At 37.5% G+C, this 24,269-nt stretch overlaps 1 protein-coding gene across 18 annotated transcripts in view; it reads right to left on the bottom strand.

Annotated features, from left to right (window-relative positions):
* The window catches only part of CAMK2D (calcium/calmodulin dependent protein kinase II delta), a 184,950-nt gene that overhangs the window by 13,079 nt on the left and 147,602 nt on the right, over positions 1–24,269 (bottom strand). For 7 of the 18 annotated variants that reach the window (XM_075200364.1, XM_075200365.1, XM_075200348.1 and 4 more), the window contains exons 14-16: positions 16,962–17,015; positions 15,899–15,943; positions 6,248–6,296 (exon numbers count right to left, since the gene is read on the bottom strand). In XM_075200364.1, coding sequence (XP_075056465.1) covers positions 6,248–6,296; positions 15,899–15,943; positions 16,962–17,015 — 148 coding nt within the window. Of the gene's footprint in view, positions 1–6,247; positions 6,297–15,898; positions 15,944–16,961; positions 17,016–22,404; positions 22,438–24,269 lie in introns of all 18 variants that reach the window. The other 11 variants (XM_075200351.1, XM_075200353.1, XM_075200354.1 and 8 more) reach the window with 3 other exon arrangements.

The following is a 24,269-nucleotide window of genomic DNA, read 5'->3' as shown; positions in this document are numbered from 1 at the left end:
GGAAACAAAATACAAAAACCCTAGAGCCCCATCCACTGCATGCATCACATATGTCTGAACTTGTGAAATACAGGATCATATCAGACACATGTATTCTTATGTAATAGTACACCATACTTGCCAACTGAATGTCAGGGAGACTCCCTGAAATAGGGGTGATCTCCCTCACTCCCTGAAGAGTCTGACATTCTCCCTGATGCTGAGCCAGTACAAGATGTGGTTGGCTTCACCATCTGCGGCATGATGACACAGTTCAGAAATTGTGTCCTATGTCCATATATTGATGCCTATGGAGGTGGCCATTTTCATGGAGACAAAGATTTAATAAAAGACTGACAGGTAAGACAACATGACTTCAGTAATGGAGACAGATATGTAAGAGACACTTCAGTCTCTAGAGATTCATTAGATGCTTTTCTTTAACGCATAGTTGTCTATTCTCCTGGAATGTCCAGGAGACTCCTGTATTTCAGTGAGATCTCCTGGGCAACCGGGAGAGCAGGCAAACTCCCGATTCTCGCCCCTGCAATAGATTAATGACACAGATATTGTGTCACCTTAGCCCCGCCCCCTGCTGTAATTGGTCAACATGACAAGCATTTAAGGAGCGGTGCCAAAATGATGAGATTCATCAAGCTCCGCCCCCCCACACACACCTCCCTACGGGATCTCCCTGAAGCCAACGAGGAAAAGTTGGCAAGTATGTATTACAACCTAAAATCAAGTTTGGCCAACTTACTTTCTGGTTAATATAACCTACATCTTAGGCAGTGTTTAAAAGAGATGTTACTTAAACTTTATAAAGAAAATGTACACATCATCATCATTTATTTATATAGCGCCAGCAGATTCCGTAGCGCTTTACAATTGGGAACAAACAGTAATAAAACAACACATACATACAGAGAGGTAAGAGGGCCCTGCTCACAAGCTTACAATCTATGGGACAATGGTTTGATACACAAGGGTAAGTGCTACATCATATTGAATATTTGTCAAGCTAGAATGCAAAGGTTACAAAGTTTTTAGTGGCTGTATGCTCAGTCATACAACTATGTTCAGAGGGTACACCTTCAATAATTGTAATCAAGACAGCTGACCTTTCATCATCAGAGTAGATTTAAAGAAAGTGCTACATTTTATTTTACCAACAAAGAAAAACAAAAGAAGTTTTAACTTTTAAAACCCCCAAAAATAATCCCAAGATATAGTAATAACTACAGAGTAAGCTGGCACTATATAAATAAATATTAATAATAATAATAATAATAATAATAATAATAATAAATAATAAACATTATAGCAGCTTCAAGAGAACATGTTAAAAAGGTTAAGGGGTAAATTTATCAAGCTGTGTGCTTGAAAAAGTGAAGATGTTGCCTATAGCAACTAATCAGATTATAGCTGTCATTTTGTGGAATTTACAAAATAAATGACAGCTAGAATCTGATTGGTTACTATAGGCAATATCTCCACTTTTTGAAACCCGCAGCTTGATAAATTTACCCTTAACAGTTTATCTCAGTCTTAGGTGAGATTTCAATTTGCCACGTTACTGCTGAAAGTAATGCGACCTGCGCACTATTATCGTTAGTACAGAAATCTTTAATTCTGGGAGCCGCGAGCAGAAATCCGGTTAAAAATTTAACGTATTAACAATAATAGAGCGCAGGCCATACTACTTTTGGCAGTAACGCGGCCAAATTAATTTACCCCTTAATGTTTTTAGTACAACAGACGTAAATTAAAATTTAGAAACAACTGCATAACTCTGATTACAATACTTTGTAACACTGTCATGCTTATAAGCAGAGCCGTAACCAGGCAGGTGCGGGCGGTGCCATCGCCCAGGGCGCAAGCCCAAGGGGGGGCGCAAGCCCAAGGGGGGGCGCAGCGTCCGCCCTTTACCTTCCTCTGAGAGGGTAACTGACAGATCTTCGAAACAGACTGCCTGCTGCATCCAAAATGGCGCCCGGCATCCAGCTCCTCCTGACTTCTAAACTCTGCCCTCTGTAGCATCTAATGTCATGACACTGACCATGTCAGAGGAGAGGTATAAGGAAGCAGCGAAGAAGAGTGAAGAAAAAAAGAAGACGGTAAATATGTATGAAATAACAGAGGAAGAGGTGGCTGGAGACAACGGGGGAGAGGGGGCTAAAAAGAAGGGGGGTATAAATCACACTGAAGAGGATACTGTGGGAAAAGGGACTAAGAAAGGGGGAGAGGGGCTCTATAAATCACGCTGGAGAGGGGGCTAAGAAGGAAGGGCTGTATAAATCACGCTGGAGAGGGAGCTGGGCAAAGGGGGCTAAGAAGGGGGTGAAGGAGCTGTATAAATCACGCTGAAGAAGGAGCTAAAATGAAAGGGGGAGAGGGGGCTGTATAAATCACGCCAGAGAAGGTGCTGGGGAAAGGGGGCTAAAAAGAAGGGGGGAGAGGGGGCTGTATAAATCACGCTGGAGGCGGCTAGAGAAAATGGGTAGAGGAGGCTGGAGAGAAGGGGGGTGGAGAAAACAGAGGGGAGAGGTGGATGGAGAAAATATGAGGTTAAAGGGGGCTGGAGAGAACAAGGGGGGGATTCAGTGGGCTGCAGGTTGAAGAGATTGGGGATATTTATTTGTTTGCCAAAACTATATGCCACATAAAATACCACAAAACATAAATAATTAAGTGTAAATATAAAAAAAAAATATCAGTAATATTTTCAAAAGAAGATGATGTCTGTATTAGCAATAATAGTCTCTATTAAATGTGGCGGTAATTTGTAGACTATTAATTTGATTTTGGGGCTTGTGGGGAAATAGGCCTTTTTATTAAGTGCCTAGCCCTTTAGAAGCACTGTTATTCATTTAATGCCAGGCATGACATGAGTTGGAAACATGTGTGTTATTAATTTAATGTCAGAACTGTATTGGGGGAAATAGGCATATTTATTAAATGGGAATTTTATCAATTAAATTCTGGGACTGGTTGGGTGGAAGGAGGCCTGTTTATTAAATAACAAAAAGCTACTGATTTAATGTCCGGCTGGTTGAGGGGGGGGGGGGGGGGGGCTAGTTTGTTCACTCACTGCTCAACTTTCCAGGAGGTAAATAACAACTCTCTCTTTTCCAAACAGGAACCCAAAATTCCTGGATCCGGCCAAGCAGCAAGTAAACTTAAGATGCCAGCAGCAGCTCCATGTGGTCAAACTACCAAAACAGGTAAGAGTGAGTTGTACAGGGTTGAAGAACCGTCTAGTACTTGTAAAAGGCTAGGCGTAGGGTGGTTAGTTTTCTTCCAGCAGTGCATGCCTTGGGAGGCAGTATCTGCTACCCACCAAAATTGATGAGGGAGGGGGGCACCAGTAGTCTTTCTCGCCCAGGGCCCTAAAATCTCTAGTTACTGCTCTGCTTATAATAGACTGTGATGATTGCTCAAGAGGTGTATAAAGAACAACAGAAAGTCTTAATTTATCTAATAAAGAGATGAGTCTGTATGGCACCTTGAAGCTTGTCACTTGGTGGCATTTCTTATTTAATGAATGGGACTGTAGGGTAAATTGCACCTGCTGTCAATGGACAGTAGTGATTCAGTGACAATATAAAAGCATGATGTTGTGGGCTTCATGCGTGTAATAATTTAGAGACGCATACTTTATGATATAAATGTTTTCCTAATGAACAGAGAGAGGAGTAATAACATCAGAACTCATACTTTATATAGATTTACAGGAGTTTATCCATCTAATACATATTTTATGTTTATTAAAGCATTGCACTCATCGAATATTATACAGCATAGTTACAATTGCAATCTATGTTCTAGTAATCACACAAAATTCTACATTGCATTATTGCAGGCTCTTTATACCTACAATTTCATTTTGCTGCCTGGGAAACAATGGTCTAATGACAAACATTTTAATGCTGCCAAGAAATAAGATTGTTATCCTATTAATAAAAACACCAGATCAAATGGAGTTGTTACAGCTTTCTGCCTGTCCATAAGAAAAATAAACAAACATTGCTGTGGCCGCTTCCAGACTTTACATATATACTATATTTTAGGGAATGGAAAATTAACAGTCAACATAACTGATTCCATTGTTTTAGTGAATAATCACTTATTTTTCTTGCTAATGTGATACTCTTTATAAAGGGATCAGAAGCATTATATTCACAACTATCAACAAATCATCCTAGCCGTGTGTTACACAAAAAAAAGCCTACTTTTTCTTTTATTTTTATAAATCTTTTTATCCTGCCAAGTGGCATCCTTTGAAAATAACATTGAGGTGAAAAGAAAACAGCTGGCATTTTAGCAGTTTTAAAAAATACAGAGGGCCAGTTCAACTGCAAATTTGGTAAGAGGATTAAAAAAAATTGAGCTACAACAGTTCCCAATTATTTAAAGCAGCGATTCTTGTTTCGAAATTCAAAGTCTTGGGATGCCACATTACTATAGGTTATAAGCACATTAAAGTATTTTTTGAGATCATAGTATGCTCCAATGTACAGCGAGAAAAAACTTTTATAGCCCAAATACAAGTACTTTTATTTGCAGAGTATGAAACACACCAACATAGAATGTTGCAAAGTAACAAATATAAAACTTTATGGGTAGACCTCAAAGCAAGTTTGTGAGAAATGTCAGGACGAGACACAGGCATCTGAACAGATCAGTAGCTCATGAATATAAAAGATGACTGTACATGAAATGTATTTTGTGCATGCACTGATATTAAAATATTTATTATGTTGTATAAAAACTAGATGAAGACGAATCATATGACAAAATAAATATATTATGAAAGAAATCCTTCTATTGACAGAACATAACTATATAAAAATTCTGTTAGCACAGCTACTTTTGTACATTATAATTCCAGTGCATGCAAAAGCACATTGGGCACATCACCTTTAGCAGGTCTAAAGCAAGAACTCATTCAAAAAAAAACAAGGGGATCAATCAAAAGGTAAAGTGGCACTTTCACAATCAAAGACACACCAATTAATTCAAACAGACTAGCCAGTCAATCCTCAGAAATTATTACAAACGAAGAGAGAAAAGACGTAAAAATTCCTGCTTTATGTCAATATTAACATGAACCACAAGCCTCTAAATCAGTGCCCAACACAGTTGTATTCTCTGTTTTATGCCGGTCAGGGCGTCACCTGCTGCCCTGCCTCTTATTAATTAGTAAACTAAATAAAAGCTCTGGCCACAGGGTGAAGCTTGCTGTTTTATAAAGCAGAGAATGAGAATGAATGATAATCAGAGGTGGAGAGATTGCAGTGTAGTCTACACCATGTGGTCTTCATCCATACTCCAAGGGAAGTCACTGATTGAACTTCAATTGCAAGATAAGCAGGAATATTTAGGCATGGTGATATTACCAGTGACCATCCACTATGTGACCACTAATTGGTGACTAAACAATAATTAGTTACTAATTAGTGGTAATCAGATTAGTAGTCAGTGGTCACTGGTACTCCAAGGGAGGGGTGAGAGGGGGCATGTAAGGAGGTCAGAATGGTATGTGGCAAGGCCTGAGTGACATGTGGGGAAGCCTGAAGGACGTTTTGGGGTACATGTGGGATATTTTAAGAGTATGTGGGGGGATTGGGGGTAAATGGGTAGAATTTTGGATGAGTGAGTGGCTGATGTAGTGGTGCAGAAGGTCATTTGGGGGCTGTTTATTAGTACCGAGATAAGGACATTTTGTAGATTAGAGAGATGTACAATCGGCCATTGAAGTGTATCAGGTTGCCCATCACTGCTCTAAAATGGATAGCCCTAAAAACAGTCCTCTAGGCCAGTGGATCCCAAACTTTCTCAGTCCGAGGCACCCCTAGGGTCTCAATAATTTTTTGAAGGTACCCCTAAGCCAAAAAATTACCAAGTATTCCCCCGCCTTGCTTACCACTGGCCCTGGCACCCCTGTGAGATCGCCGTGGCACCCCAGGGAGCCGTGGCACACAGTTTGGGAACTACTGCTCTAGGCTAAGTGATTAGAAATTCAAATGTAAAACGGTAATCCAATGAGAATCCCACACTGATAACGCCCTGTTTAGTGCAACCTTGTGAAAAAGATATTTTCTATCTCGTTACATTTTTAACACTTATTTCCACATTGATAAGCTTACAGGGAAGTGTAAGTTCACTCCTAAAGCATCGAGATTACCTTTAACATCCTCTGCAGTCTACGGCTCTCTACCATTTCCAGTAGCTTTCATATTGTCTATACATGCCCGTTATAGCTTACCTTTTACATCTTCATCTTCAATGGTGGTATTTGAGCTCTCTGTTGATTCCTGTGGAGAAGCAAACAAATAAATGAGGAAGGGACAAGTCATCACTACTTGAACTGGACATTGTTTCCTCTAAGCATAGTGCTCTAGAAAGGAGACGGTTGACAAGAGCCAGTCTCTTAGGAACAGCCCAAATTTCATTGCTAGACTGAATCTACAGGAAACCTTCAGACTTTTCAATTTAGCCATTTCATTTCTAGAGTACAAATCTTAACGGGAGCACTGGCAATCACCAGCAGATTGAAGGGCGCAACATCCAAAACATCTGCTGAAACAGACAATCTAGAACAAAACACTTTCAAAGCAACATTTACCTGCAACATTGCAAGAGGAACGAAGGGAACTTGATAACAAAGACCCAATAACACACACATATTGTTAATAAATACAATAAGTAAGCTATTGACAGATCAGAACAATACACAAAGCCATTTAACACATATTTATATAATACTTAAGATTAATGATTTTATTAATGGTGCACTTTTTCGGACCCTGATAAATGACTGGAGGTCAGTAGTGTAGTATTTATCAGGGATATAACAAAATAATGTTTACCTAACGGAACTGGTTATCTCATAGAAAGGAAATACCAGTTATGCTGTGCAAAATTGAGGTTTCCTATTAGCCATCTCATGGGAAGATGTACAGTACAAAGTCCTTGCTACAATTTCTTGAGAATATTTTTTTTTTTTGGATGAGCTTAGTTATTGCAAACCTATAAGCAATAATTATGTGAACTGTAAAATGATCAGGACACTGCCTACAGTTTCAGGCAGAGACTGTCCTATTTTCTACTCCTAGAAGCACACAGAGCTCTAGGCTGCGCTACAGCGGAGCAAGGTCTCCTATGCTGACATGACTCATCAATAACAGTCTGATGGTGGTAGTCATGGGGTAAGGCAAAATTGATAGCTCAGTGTAAATGCTTTAAGTAAATATCTAGAGAGAATCAGTTTCTATAAGCTATTTCTTAAAATGTAATGTGGTGTTGAATATTTTCGTGTCAATAAAGAGAAAGTATTATTGGCTAACCCCAATTGTTTTTTAATATTTGCTAGCTTTCAGAGCACAGAGGCCCCTTCATCAGGCAAGTTTACAAATAAATGACTGAGAAAATGGCACAACATTTAAGAGATGTTATATCAAGCAATTTGTACGTGGGGGGGGGATACTTCATTAAGATAAGCTAAATTAATAAAATGAAGGTTTTCCTTACTGATGGAAGAGTGAAATTCCTAGGAGTTCAAAGATCTGGAGTCACTCTGCTGTGTGAAGTGTGTCCATGTAGTGGGTCATAAATCCGGGTGTTCGGTTGAGTCCTTGAGTCAATGATTTGAATGTTCTTATCAGCTTGAATTTTCAGATTTTTCTCTCCCTGTCATTTTTTAAAAAACCTTTCAGTATTAAGACTTTTAAATCTGTCGTACTGTGTTCTGGTCCAGAGAAGTGTTTACCCACAGGGGTGTCCAGAGTCTTCTTTATTGTGTGTCTGTGTAGATTCATTGACTCAAGGACTAAACTGAACACCTGGATTTATGACCCACTAAATGGACACACTTCACACCCCACAGCAAAGTGACTCCAGATCTCTGAACTCCTAGGACATTCACTCTTCCATTAGAACGAAAACCTCCATTTTATTACTTTAGCTTATCTTAATGATGTATTCCCCCCCCACCCCTGGTACAAATTTCTTGATGCAACATCTCTTAAATGTTGTGTCCTTTTCTCAGACATTCATTTGTAAACTTGCCTGATGAAGGGGCCTCTGTGCTTTATTTTGGATAGCCAATAAAAGTATCACTCCTATAATACTTTTGTCTATTTTGACACAAAAGTATTCAACATCACATAGAATTTTCTAGCTGACACGGTACTGCGCTAAATTTTTTTTGGGGGTTTGCTACACATTCTTAAAATGTAACAAATGTGCGGACTAAATGATGTTTATATCCATATATGCTAGTATTATGTAGGCAAAACAAAAATACTATTTAAAACTAGATGAATATATGAAACTGCAGCTTATGATGACCATAAACTAGAGAGGCTTATCTTCTTACAGTGATTGCGTTGTGGCTGACACTGCCATTTGGTGGTCACATTTTGGCATATCCAATCGCTTATATTTCTGGATCTGTGTCTTGCAACACACATGTGGGCTGATGCAGAGTTGTTGGTAAAATTGGTGTAAATGACTTTAAAAAAAGGATCATATTTCTACCCATATGCACATATCTAGAGCGCTCCCGCCTCCACATCAGTAGCATGTGAGTATGATTTACAACAATTGGGGTTATATTTACTAAGCTAAGTTTGAAAAAGTGTAGATGTTGCCTATAGCAACCAATCACATTCTAGCTGTCATTGTGTAGAATGTACTAAATAAATAGGTAGAATCTGATTGATTGCTATACGCAACATCTCCCCCTTTTTAAACCCGCAGTTTAGTAAATATACCCCTTAGTGTGTACTTGTACCGGCCTGCTATCAAGCGTAAAAGATATGCTTCCTATCTGGCATATATACGTCTTTCTGAAGGTCTGCATAAGCCACGTTTGTGTAAATACGCCCTTACTGCACTCGGCCTAAGTTAGAATGCTCTTACCCTTTAGGCTCAAACAGGCTTAAGTGCCACAGTCAGGTAAGTCTGTATAGGCCTGTGAGTCCCCTTTCTGGGCATGTGCAAAGCGATTTCACACAAGTTATGCTACACAAACTGTCATACATCCCAGTCTGCATCAGCCCCATGGTGTTCAAAACTACACAGTGCTTATTATTTGTTGATCAGGCCAAATAACTAGATCAAAGTGGAACCAGGCAGCAGGAGTTGGCCAATGCAGTGATTTGTCTACTGAATTTTCCAGCATTTCTAATAAAAATGGGAACTATGATTTTCATCGAGCAAACGGTTTGTTTTGAGAATTTGCAGGACAGTTTGACCAGATTGTTTCTTCGGACAGATGTGTGCGGACATCTTAAGAACCCAAATAGCAGTAGCATAGTTGCCAACAAAGTTGTAGTACTGAGTAATTGGTCCTATATGAAAAATAATAATTGCTTTAGTACTATGTTGTAGTACTATAAAAGTAACAGACTGATGGGTACTCTAATGACCTTTGCATTTTTAGATCAAGTAGGAGACTGTAATAAATCTGTCCCTCAAAACAAAGCCAAATTAAGATTCCGTGAGGCCATGGACAACATACTTGTTTGGGTCCCTTCCCCCTCTGTTTAAAAAACAAAACCAACAAAAACACAAAAATTAGTAAGGGTAACTTTGGCCCCTCAGTGCTCACTGGGCCCTATCCTAGGTTACCTGATGGATAATCTGGCTATGCCTGGAAACATAGAAAAAAATCCTACTCACACAACTTTCTAATTTTTAAAATAAAGAACAAATGTAATCTGTTTAGAAATTGCTGACTTAAGCTAATGCATTAAGAGAAAAAAAACACTACTGCACATTATAAAAGGCATAATTCACGTTTTTTCAGTATAAACGTTTCATAGTAACCATTTTGTGCAGTGTGTGAGAAGGAAAAGGAGTGCACAAATTTATTTTTGCACAGTGCTTCATATTTACATATTGTAGTGTACGGTTTAAAAATGACAACAGGGAACACCAGAGTTCCCTAAAATATTTATTTTTAAATGATTATTTATTCTCAATGAATTTACATATTTCACCTCACAGCTGAATGGGGTTAACACCGAGACACTTTGTGTACTACTACTGTAGAATTACTACACAGAGGCTAGTCATTGTTCCTTTTGCATCGAAAAGTGTATTACAAAACACAGTACTAATGCAGCAGGACCGTATGAGAAACCTTATGCATTACATTCCTTAAGCTGGGTACACACTACAGAATATTTCTCACGATGAGATTTCTTCAACAACGACTGAAGTCCCGATGAGCATACAGATTTATGTGTACACACCTACACCATTTACCTTCTGATCTGTGCTCCTTCATCCCTTCATCTCTCAACCACCTGCTGAAACTATTGTGACTCTGTAAACTCTATGAAGATCTGTCTACACTACTGAATGTAAGTGCATGCGCACTGCAGAACTTGCCCGACGTTGTTTCATCGTTGAAAGTGACTTTTAGTTAGTTTCTAAAATCAAACGATACACTGTGCTTTGATACAATAAAATATGATTGTGGGAGAATACACACTAATGCGATATTGTACCTAACAGTTGTCTATCGTCAGATTGGCATGTTAATTGGGTGAAAAACCTGTAGTGTGTACCCAGCTTTAGACAGAAGTCCTCAAACGCAGGAAGAGAAAAATAAACCGAATCTGCTTATCATTGTATGAGTAGTTGCTGACCACAATTACCAGAAACAAACAAAAAATGGACGGAGAAACACTGAAGATTACACATTCACTTTTAAAGTTTAGACTAATTGAAAAATAAAGGGACAATCTGATATTATCTTTAACAGCAACTAAACATTAGACAGTCCAAAAACATTTCAAATAAAATTGGAGAAGACAGAAAACTTAACAACTCTGTATGGCTTAAAGATGATCAAGTGTTATAGCTTTCTTTGTACTTTAATTATATTTATGTTATGCCCCTCATGTTCTGGTTCTGTTGTAGCAACTACCGACTGCTTTATGGTATTCCTTTTGTTGCAGAGGAGATGTGATTTAGTTCCCTACAGATAGCAATAGTAACAGTGATATCTACATGATATAAACATCCCATCATATTCTCATTTTAGTCAGTAAGGAGAGTCCTCAGATTTAGATGTAGAGGTACATTCATTAAACGTCATTTACAAATATTGCATTCTAGATCATAAAGGAGGGCAAATTGTTTGACAGATTATTTATAAAACTGGAACATATAAATATTAATAGCACAGGGTTAAAGGGGGAAACAGCCATTGTTTGCGCAATCAGGGTAACAGAATAGAGGTGTCAGTAGACTAACATGGCATTTAGGTGACACTTCCAACACTTGTCATCATTGTCCAAATGGCACCGACAAAATAAAAGCTGATTGCTGATTGGTTTGTTGTGTTTTTCTCCTAAATGCAATGTTCGTAAATGAGACCAACTGTACGTAGTATTTATATTTATATAAGAAATATTTAATAAAAAAGAGTGGAGTGAAAATGTGCATGGATGTTATGAACACTGCAAAATATTAATTAACATGATCTGACAAATGTATCAAATTTAGTGTTCCTGAATAGAGCTTTCCTAATACCTATGTTAACAATACAGTAGTCATAACAAACACACAAAACAATATTTCACAATGCTGTGTATGACAATGCTGTACGTGGATATTGACATAATATGGAGTACTTTCCTGCATAGCTAACCTATTGCAAGAGTTTTTCTGCAAATAAAACGAAGGTGTCTGATCATTGTTATACTTTAAAGTGAGTGCAAGTGTTTGTGCATTTTAAGGAACGCCAAGTTAGCAGCCCGTATACAGGCCAGGGGGGTATTCTTGTGGTGAACGAAGCATTTGAACATCCATATACATTCTTGGGGTAATTGGAGTGTTTGGAAGACATTCATGTGCCGAAACCCTTAAAATGTGTTTGAAACTCATAAACGATTCCTTTCTGGTGCTCTTTACAATCTATTGTGCTACATTCATTATGTTTTTAAATGAATAACTTGTTGCTATTAGATACTGTCCTTTAACTCCTCCTAACACTACCTCTCCTCTATATAAATACTTCTCATGCTATATGGCACATATTCCTGTGTAAGAAGTCTAAGAAGATCATTCCAATGTATATGTAACTGAAGTAATGTTGCATTATATATTTAAACTATCTATTTGTATTTAATTTACATTCAGTCTTAAAGGTTTTTATATATACATAAACACACACACACACACACACTTGTACTGAACACTTTTGGTAAAACCTCTCTTCCATTGGATATACTAGAATGAGTCTACTCTGGATCTTCTTGATTCATTAAGAAAACAAACCAGTTGAATATGAAAAACAAACATGTTTTGTTGCTATGACAAGACATATATACATAATATTAGTTCTTGCTAATGACTCCATGGCTCCTAGAAAACATGCTTTAAAAGGTGCATGATATCAAATAAAGTAGCAAGAACTATAGTCAAATTTATAGATTCGGACAAGGCTAGAGTGTGCCATCATTGTATTGTACACACCTTGGACACAAATTGGACACCTTGCCTATATAGCCATAGTTATTTAAATAATAGACAGGAACATTTCTTTATTTATTGACATTTTGCAGGCTGCCTGGTTATTATATAGCATTAAAAAATATCTAGATTAAGATGTATTATTTCTCCTGAACGGGGGATAGACAAAATAATTGTTACTGAAAATGAAAGCAGGAGCCAGCTCCAAGGCTTGTAGCCAGAGCTGAGCAGGTCAAGAGTTGAACTTCTATAGCTGCTCCTCTTTCTGAGAGCTTCAAATTTTGAGATGAAATATAAAATCAAAATAATATTTATATCCAACTAGTATATATGATGTGATTTTCTAGCCAATGCTAAAAATGGACATTAACCAAATGAATAATTTCCATTTATTAATAGAATCAGAGCTGGGGCCTGTGAGAAGTAGCAGGGGTCCTGGAGTAGAATGTAGCTGAGCTGTGTATATGTACTGGCTCTGGAGCCAGGCTAATGGAGTCGATGTGGAGCCAGAGCTGGTAAACACTGCCAACAGTAATTTAAATAGTTAAGATGACAGCATTTGAATAAGTCTTTACATGTCTTGATTTTAGCCATTTCAGCAGTCTGAGTAGTTTTTTTTAATAGGATTTATTTAGTATATTGTAATTCAATATTTGTGCCCTGTGACTAGTTAAGCTAAGTCAAATCACATGGCAAGTTACTCAATTTGGGTGTAAAAAATGTGATTAAGCAGCTCCCTGAGTGAAATAAAAATTGTACCTTATATTTATTGTTTGTGATCAGTTAGATCACGGAGCAGGAAAGACAAGTGGCACGGAACCGTATGCTGTGGAAGTTTACAGCCAATGTTGTGAAGCATTTATCAGTGACACAAAAATCTAATTAAAATCTGCCAAAAGGTAGAAAGCTTCACATCCGAGTAAAGATCTCTGAAACCACAGTTATTACAAAGATATATAAATTTTGAAATGGAGCAAGTTATTCCTTGTTCTAAAATATAGTCGTTTGTGGATTCTGCTTCGGCTGAAAGTAAATCGCTTAAAAGAAGATATCATTACAGCAGAATGATATATGGATTTGTTGATTTTCCTTAAAATGCTCTAGCACATGTTCAGTATAGCCAAGGTTATCAATGACAAAGTGCAGCTCTCCTGTCATCAAGCCAAACCACTCCAGAGATTGTAAAAGATTGTCACTAGAGGGACTTACTTAGGAGTAAATATCTTCAGCCCAGGTTTAACTTTCCAGTCTCATCCAGGGACTATCAGGGCTCGTTCTAAAATATACCCTGGGAAACTGTGTAAAAATGCATAAATACTACATTTTCAATATGCTTTCCATGCATTGTGCTTCTGCCAACACAATCTATTATTGTATTCTAACATTTTATTTATATTTTGGGTATATAACATTTTAGAATGCAATGGTGGGAAGGCGTTGATACAAAACCATTGATTGCAGTTTTTATGAGCTTTTCAGATATTCACGGCTGAAATCGCCATTAGGCAGATATGCAAGAATGAACCCTCAGTGCTATACTGGCAGTCACTCATAGTGAAAGCAGATAGCCATATGAATAGATAAATTGAAACATCATAGGTATAGCTGTAAGAATCGCCACCAATAGGTAGTGGTGGTAATTATTTAAATCACTTGTATACGTATATTAAGGCTGTTCCTTACTCAAATGGAATTCTTAAACTCCGCTCTGTGTCTTTTCTCTTACAACCTAAGGCGGTTTGTCTCAGTATAATGGGAGTTGTCAATTGGTTTGTTTTTGACCAATGTTACCCTACCCTTGCATTGCACCATGGTGGGTCGCATCTTTTTCCGTTATGATTTTAGTCATTCTTGCCTTTCCCTGTATAAGATGGTACAATATCTTATTTACCCATATGTATTTTAAAAAAACATAACAATAATAGTAATTAGCAGAGATCATTGTTAAGTACATAATTTATGAGACTTTTGTGGACAGTATATTTTATTGAATTCATACAATTTTAATCAATCTGATACATAACTGTTATTTTTTTTTTGCAATTGCTACGATACTGATCGCAAAAAAAAAAACCAACTAATCTGATTGACTTTATGGAACATTTTTCTACTTCTTATATTGCGTCTTTCTCGATTCTTATTTGTTGATTCTTGCATTGGAGATTTGCAGAATTAAGCTGTAAGATTTAATTTTACATCAGCTTCCATGTGCCAAATTCAAATAAGCTGTCAGAAATGACTTCTGCTTGCTAACTAGAGCACCTGATGTTTACTCGAGAAGCATTTGAATTTTGTATTGAATCTGCTTAACTTTCCTCCATATATATTTCATCGGGCTACAACAGGAATCCTTTATTGGCAGTTCAAAGACAGCAAAGTAAACTTTGTTGTTTTTTTTACATAGTAGCTTTTGCATTATGTGTAGAAATAAAAACTAAAGTATTGTTTGTGCTCCCTCTTCCCAGTAGAGAAGACTGAACACATGTATGTAAATGCCCTGACTGCTTCAGTGTTGGACTGCATACTTAATACAAATGTCCATTTGACTCCCTCTATATATAGCTGCCACCTGGCTTACATCAAGCTGAATGAAGGAAGCCACCAGGAACAAACCATAGATGAGTATGTACCCCCAACTCTCAAGCAGAGCCGGGAAACTTGCAAACTTCCAATGCTGTCTTTTATACTTCTCTTGTATAACTCTACGGGGTAAGACATAGGTCAGCCTAGTACCATCAGGCGATTTCACCTTAAAGTAGCTCACCAACTTAGTCACTATTTCCCTGCAAGAAATTTGGGCACCGATCCAAAGTGGTCATTGTGCCTGTAAAAATCCCCTACGGTCAGCTACCTATTTAAAAATAATTATTGTACAAAAACAATAATTAACTGATCTATTAACTTGTTTTAAGAATTCTGACTATGTGAATTGTAGTTAGAAAGCTTAATTGATTTGTTTTAATCTACACTACAATTCCACAACTGCCCAAGCTTACAGCAAGGGAATAAGGACGTGCTGGCACTTTAATTTGTTAAAACATCCTAAAAATTATTTTATCATGCAGAAAACATATAACGCATTTACAAAAACAATAGAATACAAGAGTGGAAATGGTATCTAAAAATGACTAAAATGAATAAAGAAATAAAAAGAAACTTTAGAAAACATCTGAAATGTAATGTATTAGTCTTTTCTAGGTCTGGTTAAGAGACACTAGGTGGCTTGGAAAGGATGTCCTAGGAGGACCAAGAAGTACGGGTGTATGTCTGGGAGGTATTCACTAAACGAATATGTATAAGTACCTATATAAAATATTCCAGTTTAGTGAATTTCTCCCTTTGGCAATGGATTGAAAACTTGTCACAAGTGTTTATTGATGAAATATGCAAATTGTAAAGCAAGATGGAGTTGATTCTTTCCGAATACCTTATTTCCATCAGCAGGGTTGTGGATTACGGTAGTTTGGGGCTCCTGAGTAAGAACAGAGAGAAAAACAGTACCTATTGGTAAGTTCAGTTGCACAGGAAGAAAAGGCACCTATGTAGGAATGCTGACAGCACTAGATGAAGGTGGAGTGCTGTCAATGAGCCTGGAGACTGTCCCTGGGTGAAGAAGAAATCTGCAATATTACCTACCAGAGCAGCATGCAAAGACCTTATTCAAGATCAGTGTGTGTAGTGTATAGTTTAGAAAGCGGACACTTAAAAAAAGAAATTAAGATAAAAAAAATAACAGTGTAGCTTTAACTGTTATATTTGTTATTTTGATGCACATAAAGAGGGTTACAAGTCGAGGGAAGTAGTTGAAATGTACTGCACACAGCAGATAAGAAAAACACCTAAATCTCTCATGTGCTCCACACATTTGCTGTATATGGTAAGGCTTATGTGGATTTGTGAAAGCAATTAACTCTATGTTGCCAATATTAAACAGTGCAGAAAAAGAATATGTATGTTTATTTAATAAACTATTCAAAATTTACCACATTATCAGATTGTGTAGAATATGTAATAGTTCTGTGGGTGACTTGTTTTCTTTTATAAAAATTATTCATGTTTCAGCCAATTTTATGTCTGACAGTTCCTTTCATAACAGAAGACTAAAATCTGAATAAGGTCATTTTGTCGTTGCCTAGCGATACTTTTGTTAGCTCCCCTTGATGTCCAAACCAGATATTAATGAAGACAATCTGTAGTATGTTAGAACATCAAGATACACCCATCAAAAGGAGAGCTAGTGGCAACACAAAGCACTCTCTACTCACACTGGGACAACACATGCAAGTGTCAGAGCTGTTGCCAGTACTATATCTAATGCCCGCCAATAGTCGGATACTGGAAAAAACACACTGCTACAGAAGGAACTTCCCCCACGAAACCACAACAAAAATGCAACGGTTTTAGGTCTTCAAGAGCAAAATAAAAGTAAAAGCAAAAGAGCAGAAAAGAAACAAAAATATACTCAGGTGGGAGGAAAAAGCTATTTATACCAGAGGCGGGGTGGGATCTTTTGGGCTTGTTATTACGTTGCTTTTGTTGTTTATCTGTGGATATATGCAGAAAACAGAAACAGAGAAGAGCCTTAGACTGTTAGAGGCCAAAGCACATGTAGGATCATAGAAAAGGTTCAATAGATCAGAATGTTATGAAAGAAATAAGCAGTTACTCACAGAATGCTCAACAGCAAAAGTTTTCAAACAGTGTGCTGGGACTCCAGGAAGGGAAACAGGGAAAAATATAGGGAAGGGTGCAATCAAGGGTGGCCCAGTTTAAAAAGTTTGAAAAATTTTGAGTCTACTGAATTCCACGTATCCTCAATCAAATAAGCTAAAAATACATGGCATAAAAAAGAAAAGTAAACTTGTTATTTTAAAAAGGTGGCTATTCTATACAAACTTCCAATAAGGATGTACATTGATACATTTCTGAAATACAGCTGTTTTACAAGACTGCAGAAACTTTCTGCAGAGAACATAAAGATGACCAAATAGCGTGATATCATTAGATATTTCTACAGGACTGACTTGTGTCCGTGTACACAGCAGCTGGCTGTTCATAATCTGCATACAATACAAAACACATATTTATACACTACTTCTCCTTAAACCGGATTTTTCAGACTGGACAGATATCACAAAATGTAAACAAACACTTTTTCCCCCGGATGACATGGTCTTTTAAACAAAGTAATGCAATTGTATTTTGAGGCATTTTATGTTCTGGTATATTCTGCAGCTTGCAAAATATAACTACAGTGAAAAGGTAAAAAATGCATAAAAATTTAAACTTTATTGAATTTGTAGGAGAATAATAAGTGTAGTCCATAAATTCATTTTTCTTGTGCAGTATTACACAGCCCCCAATGATGTGCTAGTGATTGTGTAAAAAGTTGAGAAATCCCTTTTACGTATATTAAGTAACTAAATTGTTAAAACATATTTATAAAAATATAAATATGCTCAAATATATATTTCTCACACAAAATTGTCACCGAGCCCCTGATGATATGCCACATATCAACAACCCTTATCAATATCAATCATTTACTGATCTGTTATACACAAAGTGGGGCCAGTGCTCTCAGAAGCAGCAAGTTTTGTTTCTACGGCGTCAATGTAACTTTAAAACACTGTGCCCTGCTCTGTTAACTTCAAGGAAGTTGTTACAATGGTCAGGGGCTCGTGACAATTTTGTGTGTGAAATATAGTTGGAATCGATCAATAATTAGTGACAGCAATACTGAACTTAATTATAAACTAATTGTCATAGATCTGATTCAAGCAACGTATAAGCTTATCATTGATCAATCATTTCAATCAAGGTCATCGCATTAATTAATTCACACCACACACATAACAATCATTTTATTAATGAGTGTTACCTCAAGGCATTAAACGAGTTCAATAAGGGAGTGACTTATATCATTATACACTGATAATTTATACATATTGGTACAAAGTAGCAGGGCATAGCAATTTTTGCTATTTTAATTCACATTCATAGTCACTTTTATTTTAATATTTCGCTATTGGATTAGGAGGGATTTATCTTAAAGTATATCAATAAAGGAATAGACATTTTAACAATTACAAGATCGCTGAGTGCCTCCAACTACACATTTCTTCCCTATCCTTCCCTTTTTGCTTCTACAATACTGAACTGGTGCATTGTAGTATATCATATTTTGCCAATGATGACAAAGTAATTACACTAGTTAACAGCAATGATCTATCATTAGTCACTCAATTAAGAATGAAAATGAACTTAAGCATATTTCTAAATATGTACACAGTGAACTGTTCTCCTTTTTGACTGCCAGCAAGAATTGGTTTTAGTGCAGTAAACGTTTTGTTAGACAAGGAAGTCAACAGAAGCTCAGTTAAGTAAAAATAACATTTTAGCACAGTACTGTACTTTCAGTGTCAAGAAAACCGCAACTTCCCTTATCTTAAGCATTGTGTGAGTTAAAAATATATATCTATATCTACAGATTATATATATATATATATTCTCCATACTGTGAAGTGTCCTTATGAACTACTAGTTTTCCAAAATATGGATTTTATATGCATTGTTCACATTTGGAAAACCTGAGACCTGGGGGTAAATGTATCAAGCTGAGAGTTTTCCGGCGGGTTTGAAAAGTGGAGATGTTGCCTATAGCAACCAATCAGATTCTAGCTGTCATTTTGTAGAATGTACTAAATAAATGATAGCTAGAATCTGATTGGTTTTTCAAACCTGCCGGAAAACTCTCAGCTTGATACATTTACCCCCAGGTTGGTGATATATTTTGTAAAAGGACCGCTTACTTTCAATATCTGACTGTACCAAAATATATCTTGCACGTGATATTAATTTCCTAATTTGTTGTTTCTTCACACAGGCCTGATTAAAGAAAGGATGGCCTGATAGTGTGGACTTACTCAGTCACTTTCAAGCTGCTAGTTGTTGACATCACAAAAATGTTATTAGATGTCAGAGAGTATCTTCTTCTGAGCTGCTAGTAGGGCAAATGTCTCATCATGGTGTAAGTATTGCAAATAATATATGTTTATTAAAGGAAATAAACCTTGCGCATATATATATATATATATATATATATATATATATATATATATATATATAAAATAAATCTATTCAATAGCCTGCATAAAATATGCAAACATTAGAAAAGGGAACTACAATGTTATAATGGATTGAACTACCTCTGGCAACCACATCATTTAGCCCCATTGGCCAAGTGAGACTGAAGCAGAACGCGTTCCTTACAGAAGAGGTTGTCATGTGATCACACAATGCTCATTAAATCATATGCTACCTGTTCTAGGAACACCACATACTTGAGTCTTTCCATGTAATTGCCATTAAAATATGCCACCTGAGAGTAGTTCAAGCAACTTTAAGGCAATTTTTATTTTTCTCATTACCTCCCTTCCATAAATATCCATGTGGGAGCCCAACCATTTATAGAAATGTTACCATTTAATAGGATACATAGGGCTCTATGTATTAGTCATAATGTCAAGCTTTTGGTGCAGTGATGCCCTATGCAATATTTAGTTATTACATATAATGCAACTCTGCCCAAAAACTGGGCAGAGGTGACAGAGGATTTTGACACACAAATGAGGGAAAGTGTGTCATTATTCAGCATGCTCAAAGCATTTTTTTCCACCTAAAGTATATTTTTTTATGACAAACGCCTATTTTAACTCCTTCCTTCAATAATAGAACATATTTGTCTATTCACCAAGCAAAACAGATTTTTACAAGACACGACTCAAATGTTAATGCATGCCTCCAAACATTACAATTTGTGGCAGTGCATTGTCACCTTGGGATGGTGGCACGGCGTCTCATAAGGGGTTAGGCTGCCCCAATCCCATAATTTTATTATTAGCCATACTTTATATAAAGTTGTGTAATAATTAAGTATATTTTTAAATAAATAATACAACAGAAATAATTCCTGAAACAATTCATTATGAACTTGTCACCCAAATTTAACCTGGGTTATCCCCCCTCCCCCCCAAAAAAGTCTGCATTAGAGATCAATTTATTTTAGATTTATAAAAAAAAAAAACACAACGGAAAATGTTAATTAAAATGCTGCTAAATACTTAGAAAACTTTTCCTATTAGAGAACTTAACATAGGTTACCCTGTGTAATTGTATTTTGCCACACAATTGTTATCAACACTGCAGGGTTAACATTACAGGTCTGTAAACGAATCAGAAAAAAGCACAAAAGTCTGGCACAAAGAGTATAAGTCCTCCCCATGCACATGTGTATATTACATCTATTCTAGAGACTGTAAATTACATAAATACTGAAGCTTAAGCCTCCCATACTTTGTACTACAAATATTCTAGGTACAGAAGTTCTTATCATAGAAGTAGAAACAAAACACCAAAGTGACATTGGTATAACAAAAAAACATATTATATGTACAAAAGTCAGTGGGCTGTAAGAAGTAGTGATTGATTATAACAGGAGCAGAAGGGGTGAAAGTAGATGTGCAACAGTTCCAGCCCCACCCACACTGGGGGCCTGCTGCCCCCACTTTCTATGATTTCTGTCTTTTTTTTTAAACTTAAATTTTTCCGTTTTAAAAACTTTTTGCTGACATGCCTGGATAGAGGGTCCTGGTCTGACCAGCCTGAGAGGTCCATCCACAGTATCTACCACAGATATCTTGCTGCTCACAGTGGGTATTAATCTCTTCTTCCAGCTGCCTCCGCTCCCTCCCATCCTGTTTCTCACTTTCCCCTCTCTCCTCAACATCGGCCCCTCGTTTCTATTCAACACACGTGGTGCTGGAGCCAGTTCCCAATCTGTGCAGAGAAGGAAATTGAGGAGTCCGCAATTATATACAGATTAGATAAGTGTGGTGGAATATTAATGGTGTGTGTGTGGTTAATGTACTGTGTGTGTTTGTGTGGGTGGGGGGACGGGTTTAAAGTGATGTGTGTGAGGGAGGATATTAATGTGCTGAAGGAGGCTGGTGGGAACTTTTTAATATGCGGCCTTTATTTATTAAATGAGGTTGCTATCCATATAATGTGGAATTGGTGGCGGCTATTAATAAACTGAAGAAGATCGTAATGTGACGTAGGGTCTCTTAAATTTGAGGGCTAATAATTTAATAAACAGGTTTAGTTATGTGGGTGCTATCAATTTAATACTGGAGCTGGGTGTGGGGCATATTATTAAATGTGGGAGCTATTGATTTAATATCTGGGCTGGCTGCAGGGAAGGAGGATTAATTATTAACCGTGGGTTTTTAATGTCAGGGCAGTTGGGGGAGGGAGCCAAACGATCATTGCTTGTCATTCCAGGAGGTGATTATTACTTTTCCAAACAGGACACCAATATTTTAAAATCTGGCCATGAAGCAGTTGTGCTTAAGACACCAGTAGCAGTAGGTAGCTAAAGCTGCAAGGTAAGGTAGGAAAAAGCAACAAGGTATGCCAAGTGTCCCCTGGTCAAATGGCCCACACCTTCCCTCCCATTGCCCCATATCATAGGGGAAAATGGGAGGGAGTGTGGGGGTTATGTGACAAGGGGTAGGAAAGTCGCAGACACTTATGACAAGCGACGCAGGAGTGATGTGCATGCAGGAGGATCACATGAGTCTTAACTACATGTAAAAAGTACACTAGGGGGTACACCATGCTTCTCTAGTGCTCATGTGTAGGGTAGGGGGCCCATGGTGTACAGGGATCCAGATTATTTTAATCCAACACTGGTCAGAAGAAAGGCTAGTATAAATCATTGCTAGGTATAAAATAGGAAAATTGTAACTATATAATAATTACAACTATCTACACAATCCAAAAAAGTAAGCATGGGCTTTTCAATAATTGCAGCTCAAGCACAACCACTCTACCGTAGAGCATTAAGAGCAAGCATTTAGCAAATTTCCTCACCATTATCTGAACACATGAACTTGACTTCCTTTTCTGAATTGAATATTCATGAAAAAAGAGGGACACAAAATGAAATAAAAGGAAAATATATGAGTGGTTGGGATGTGGATTTGTATTTTTTTCATAGCCTAAAAGACAATAGCCAATATATGTACAAAGATTCAAATGGCTAAAAGAACGACTCTCTTGAGCAATACGATTATGGTTTTACCTGTCCCATCAAGCCTTTCTAAAGTGAAAGGAGTTTCTATGCTCACCCAGAGACAAGGCAGGATCAATCAAACTAAAGGGGCAGAACACAGTCATTTGTTCCTGCCTGTCTGAAGGAAGTGATAATATTGAGCACTAGTTATCAGGATCGTTTTTTTTTAATTCTTCCAACACCTGGAACATTCCCTGATACAGACTTCCCAAAATCAGCATGGTGTATTTACTTCCAGCATTCAGCTGCAGAAATGTTCTCTACTTTAGCATTCAGTTGGCACCAGATTACCGTGCCTTGGTACGGGGATCCTGCTTGCACCTGTTCTATGTTTGAACTCCTGTTATGGACCGTGGCTTATTTACAGACCGCACTGAACTCCAGAGTTCAGACTGCTTTGGAACCTGTCTGTCTCTCTGGACAATTGCTCCTGTATTAATGTAGCACTTCAGTTTGTTCTGTAGTCCAGAGACTGTTACATACTATCTATCGCACTCAAAAGACTACAGAAGACTTAGATTTAGTCTCAGAGAAGGTCCAGGCTGATAAAAGATGCAGTCACCATGCTGTATTCTAGGTTAGCCAAAAGTTCTTTTACAAAAATTCTGCTCTCCGACATTCCTTCCCAAAATTTATCTGAATGATTTATTGGGTCATTTGCCATCTCATCCACACAGCTTTTTAATTCATTGAATGCTTGCCCGAGCCTCATTCCAAAAGTGAAATTCCCCCCGACTTTTAATTTCCTTAGTGAAACATGCTCTAAAGCTCATGTTGAAGAGTAGCAGATCATGTGGAAGACATTCTGGACTCTTAACTATTTAATCAAGTGGAAAGTGTACAGTCTTTAGAAGAGCGCCTTGAAACTAGCTACGAATGTATATGTCACCAGGAGTGTCATAACTATCCATACAGCACATTCTTTCAGGCCTAGTCCTTTAGCACATAAGTAGTCATAAGTAGTGTCAGGATCTTAAAAAAAATCTCCAAAAGCCCTGAGCATGCCCAGAACAAAACAAATTCAGAAAGTTAATTAACACATTGGGCATGCTCAGTACAAACATTACTACTACTAAAATCACAAGGGTATATATAGGAACTGCTAGCATTCAGTCAGTGCCAGACTTTTGTGCTTTGGTACTTTTAATCTGCTTGTGCCTGTTCTGTGTGTGAAGATCTGTTGCTGATCACAGAAACATGAATCCTGATCTCTGCTTGTTGATTAACCAAGGCCTGCTACTGCTGTTCTATAAACAGCATCCTGCCTTTGGAGTCCGTCTGTCTGCCTCCCTCTTCTGCAATAACTTAGCGGTCTAGTGTTTTCTGTTGTCCAGAGATTGTTACACTGGTGCTGGCTATTAGAAGCCATATGCACACCAGGAGCCTCAGCTAAATGGAGTAAAAATTCAGTTAAGTAATAATAGGTAGGAAATATGTCCTACCCCTTGTACATACATCGCTTTAAACAACAACAAAAAATGGATATAGTTCTCCTTTAATATTTGCCCCACCAAAGACTGCAAAATTGAAGAATTGGGAGTGCACAAGCAACAGAAAAACTGTCAGAGTGAGTTGTGTAGGTGTCTAGCAATGGTGTCACCCAGCTGAACAGGTGGACTGGCCTTCTATTCAGGTGCTGCCTGCACTACATACCACCCTCTGT

Source organism: Mixophyes fleayi, chromosome 1 (genome assembly GCF_038048845.1).
Source record: "Mixophyes fleayi isolate aMixFle1 chromosome 1, aMixFle1.hap1, whole genome shotgun sequence".
NCBI lineage: Eukaryota > Metazoa > Chordata > Amphibia > Anura > Limnodynastidae > Mixophyes > Mixophyes fleayi.
This window is presented reverse-complemented; position numbering and strand designations above follow the sequence as displayed.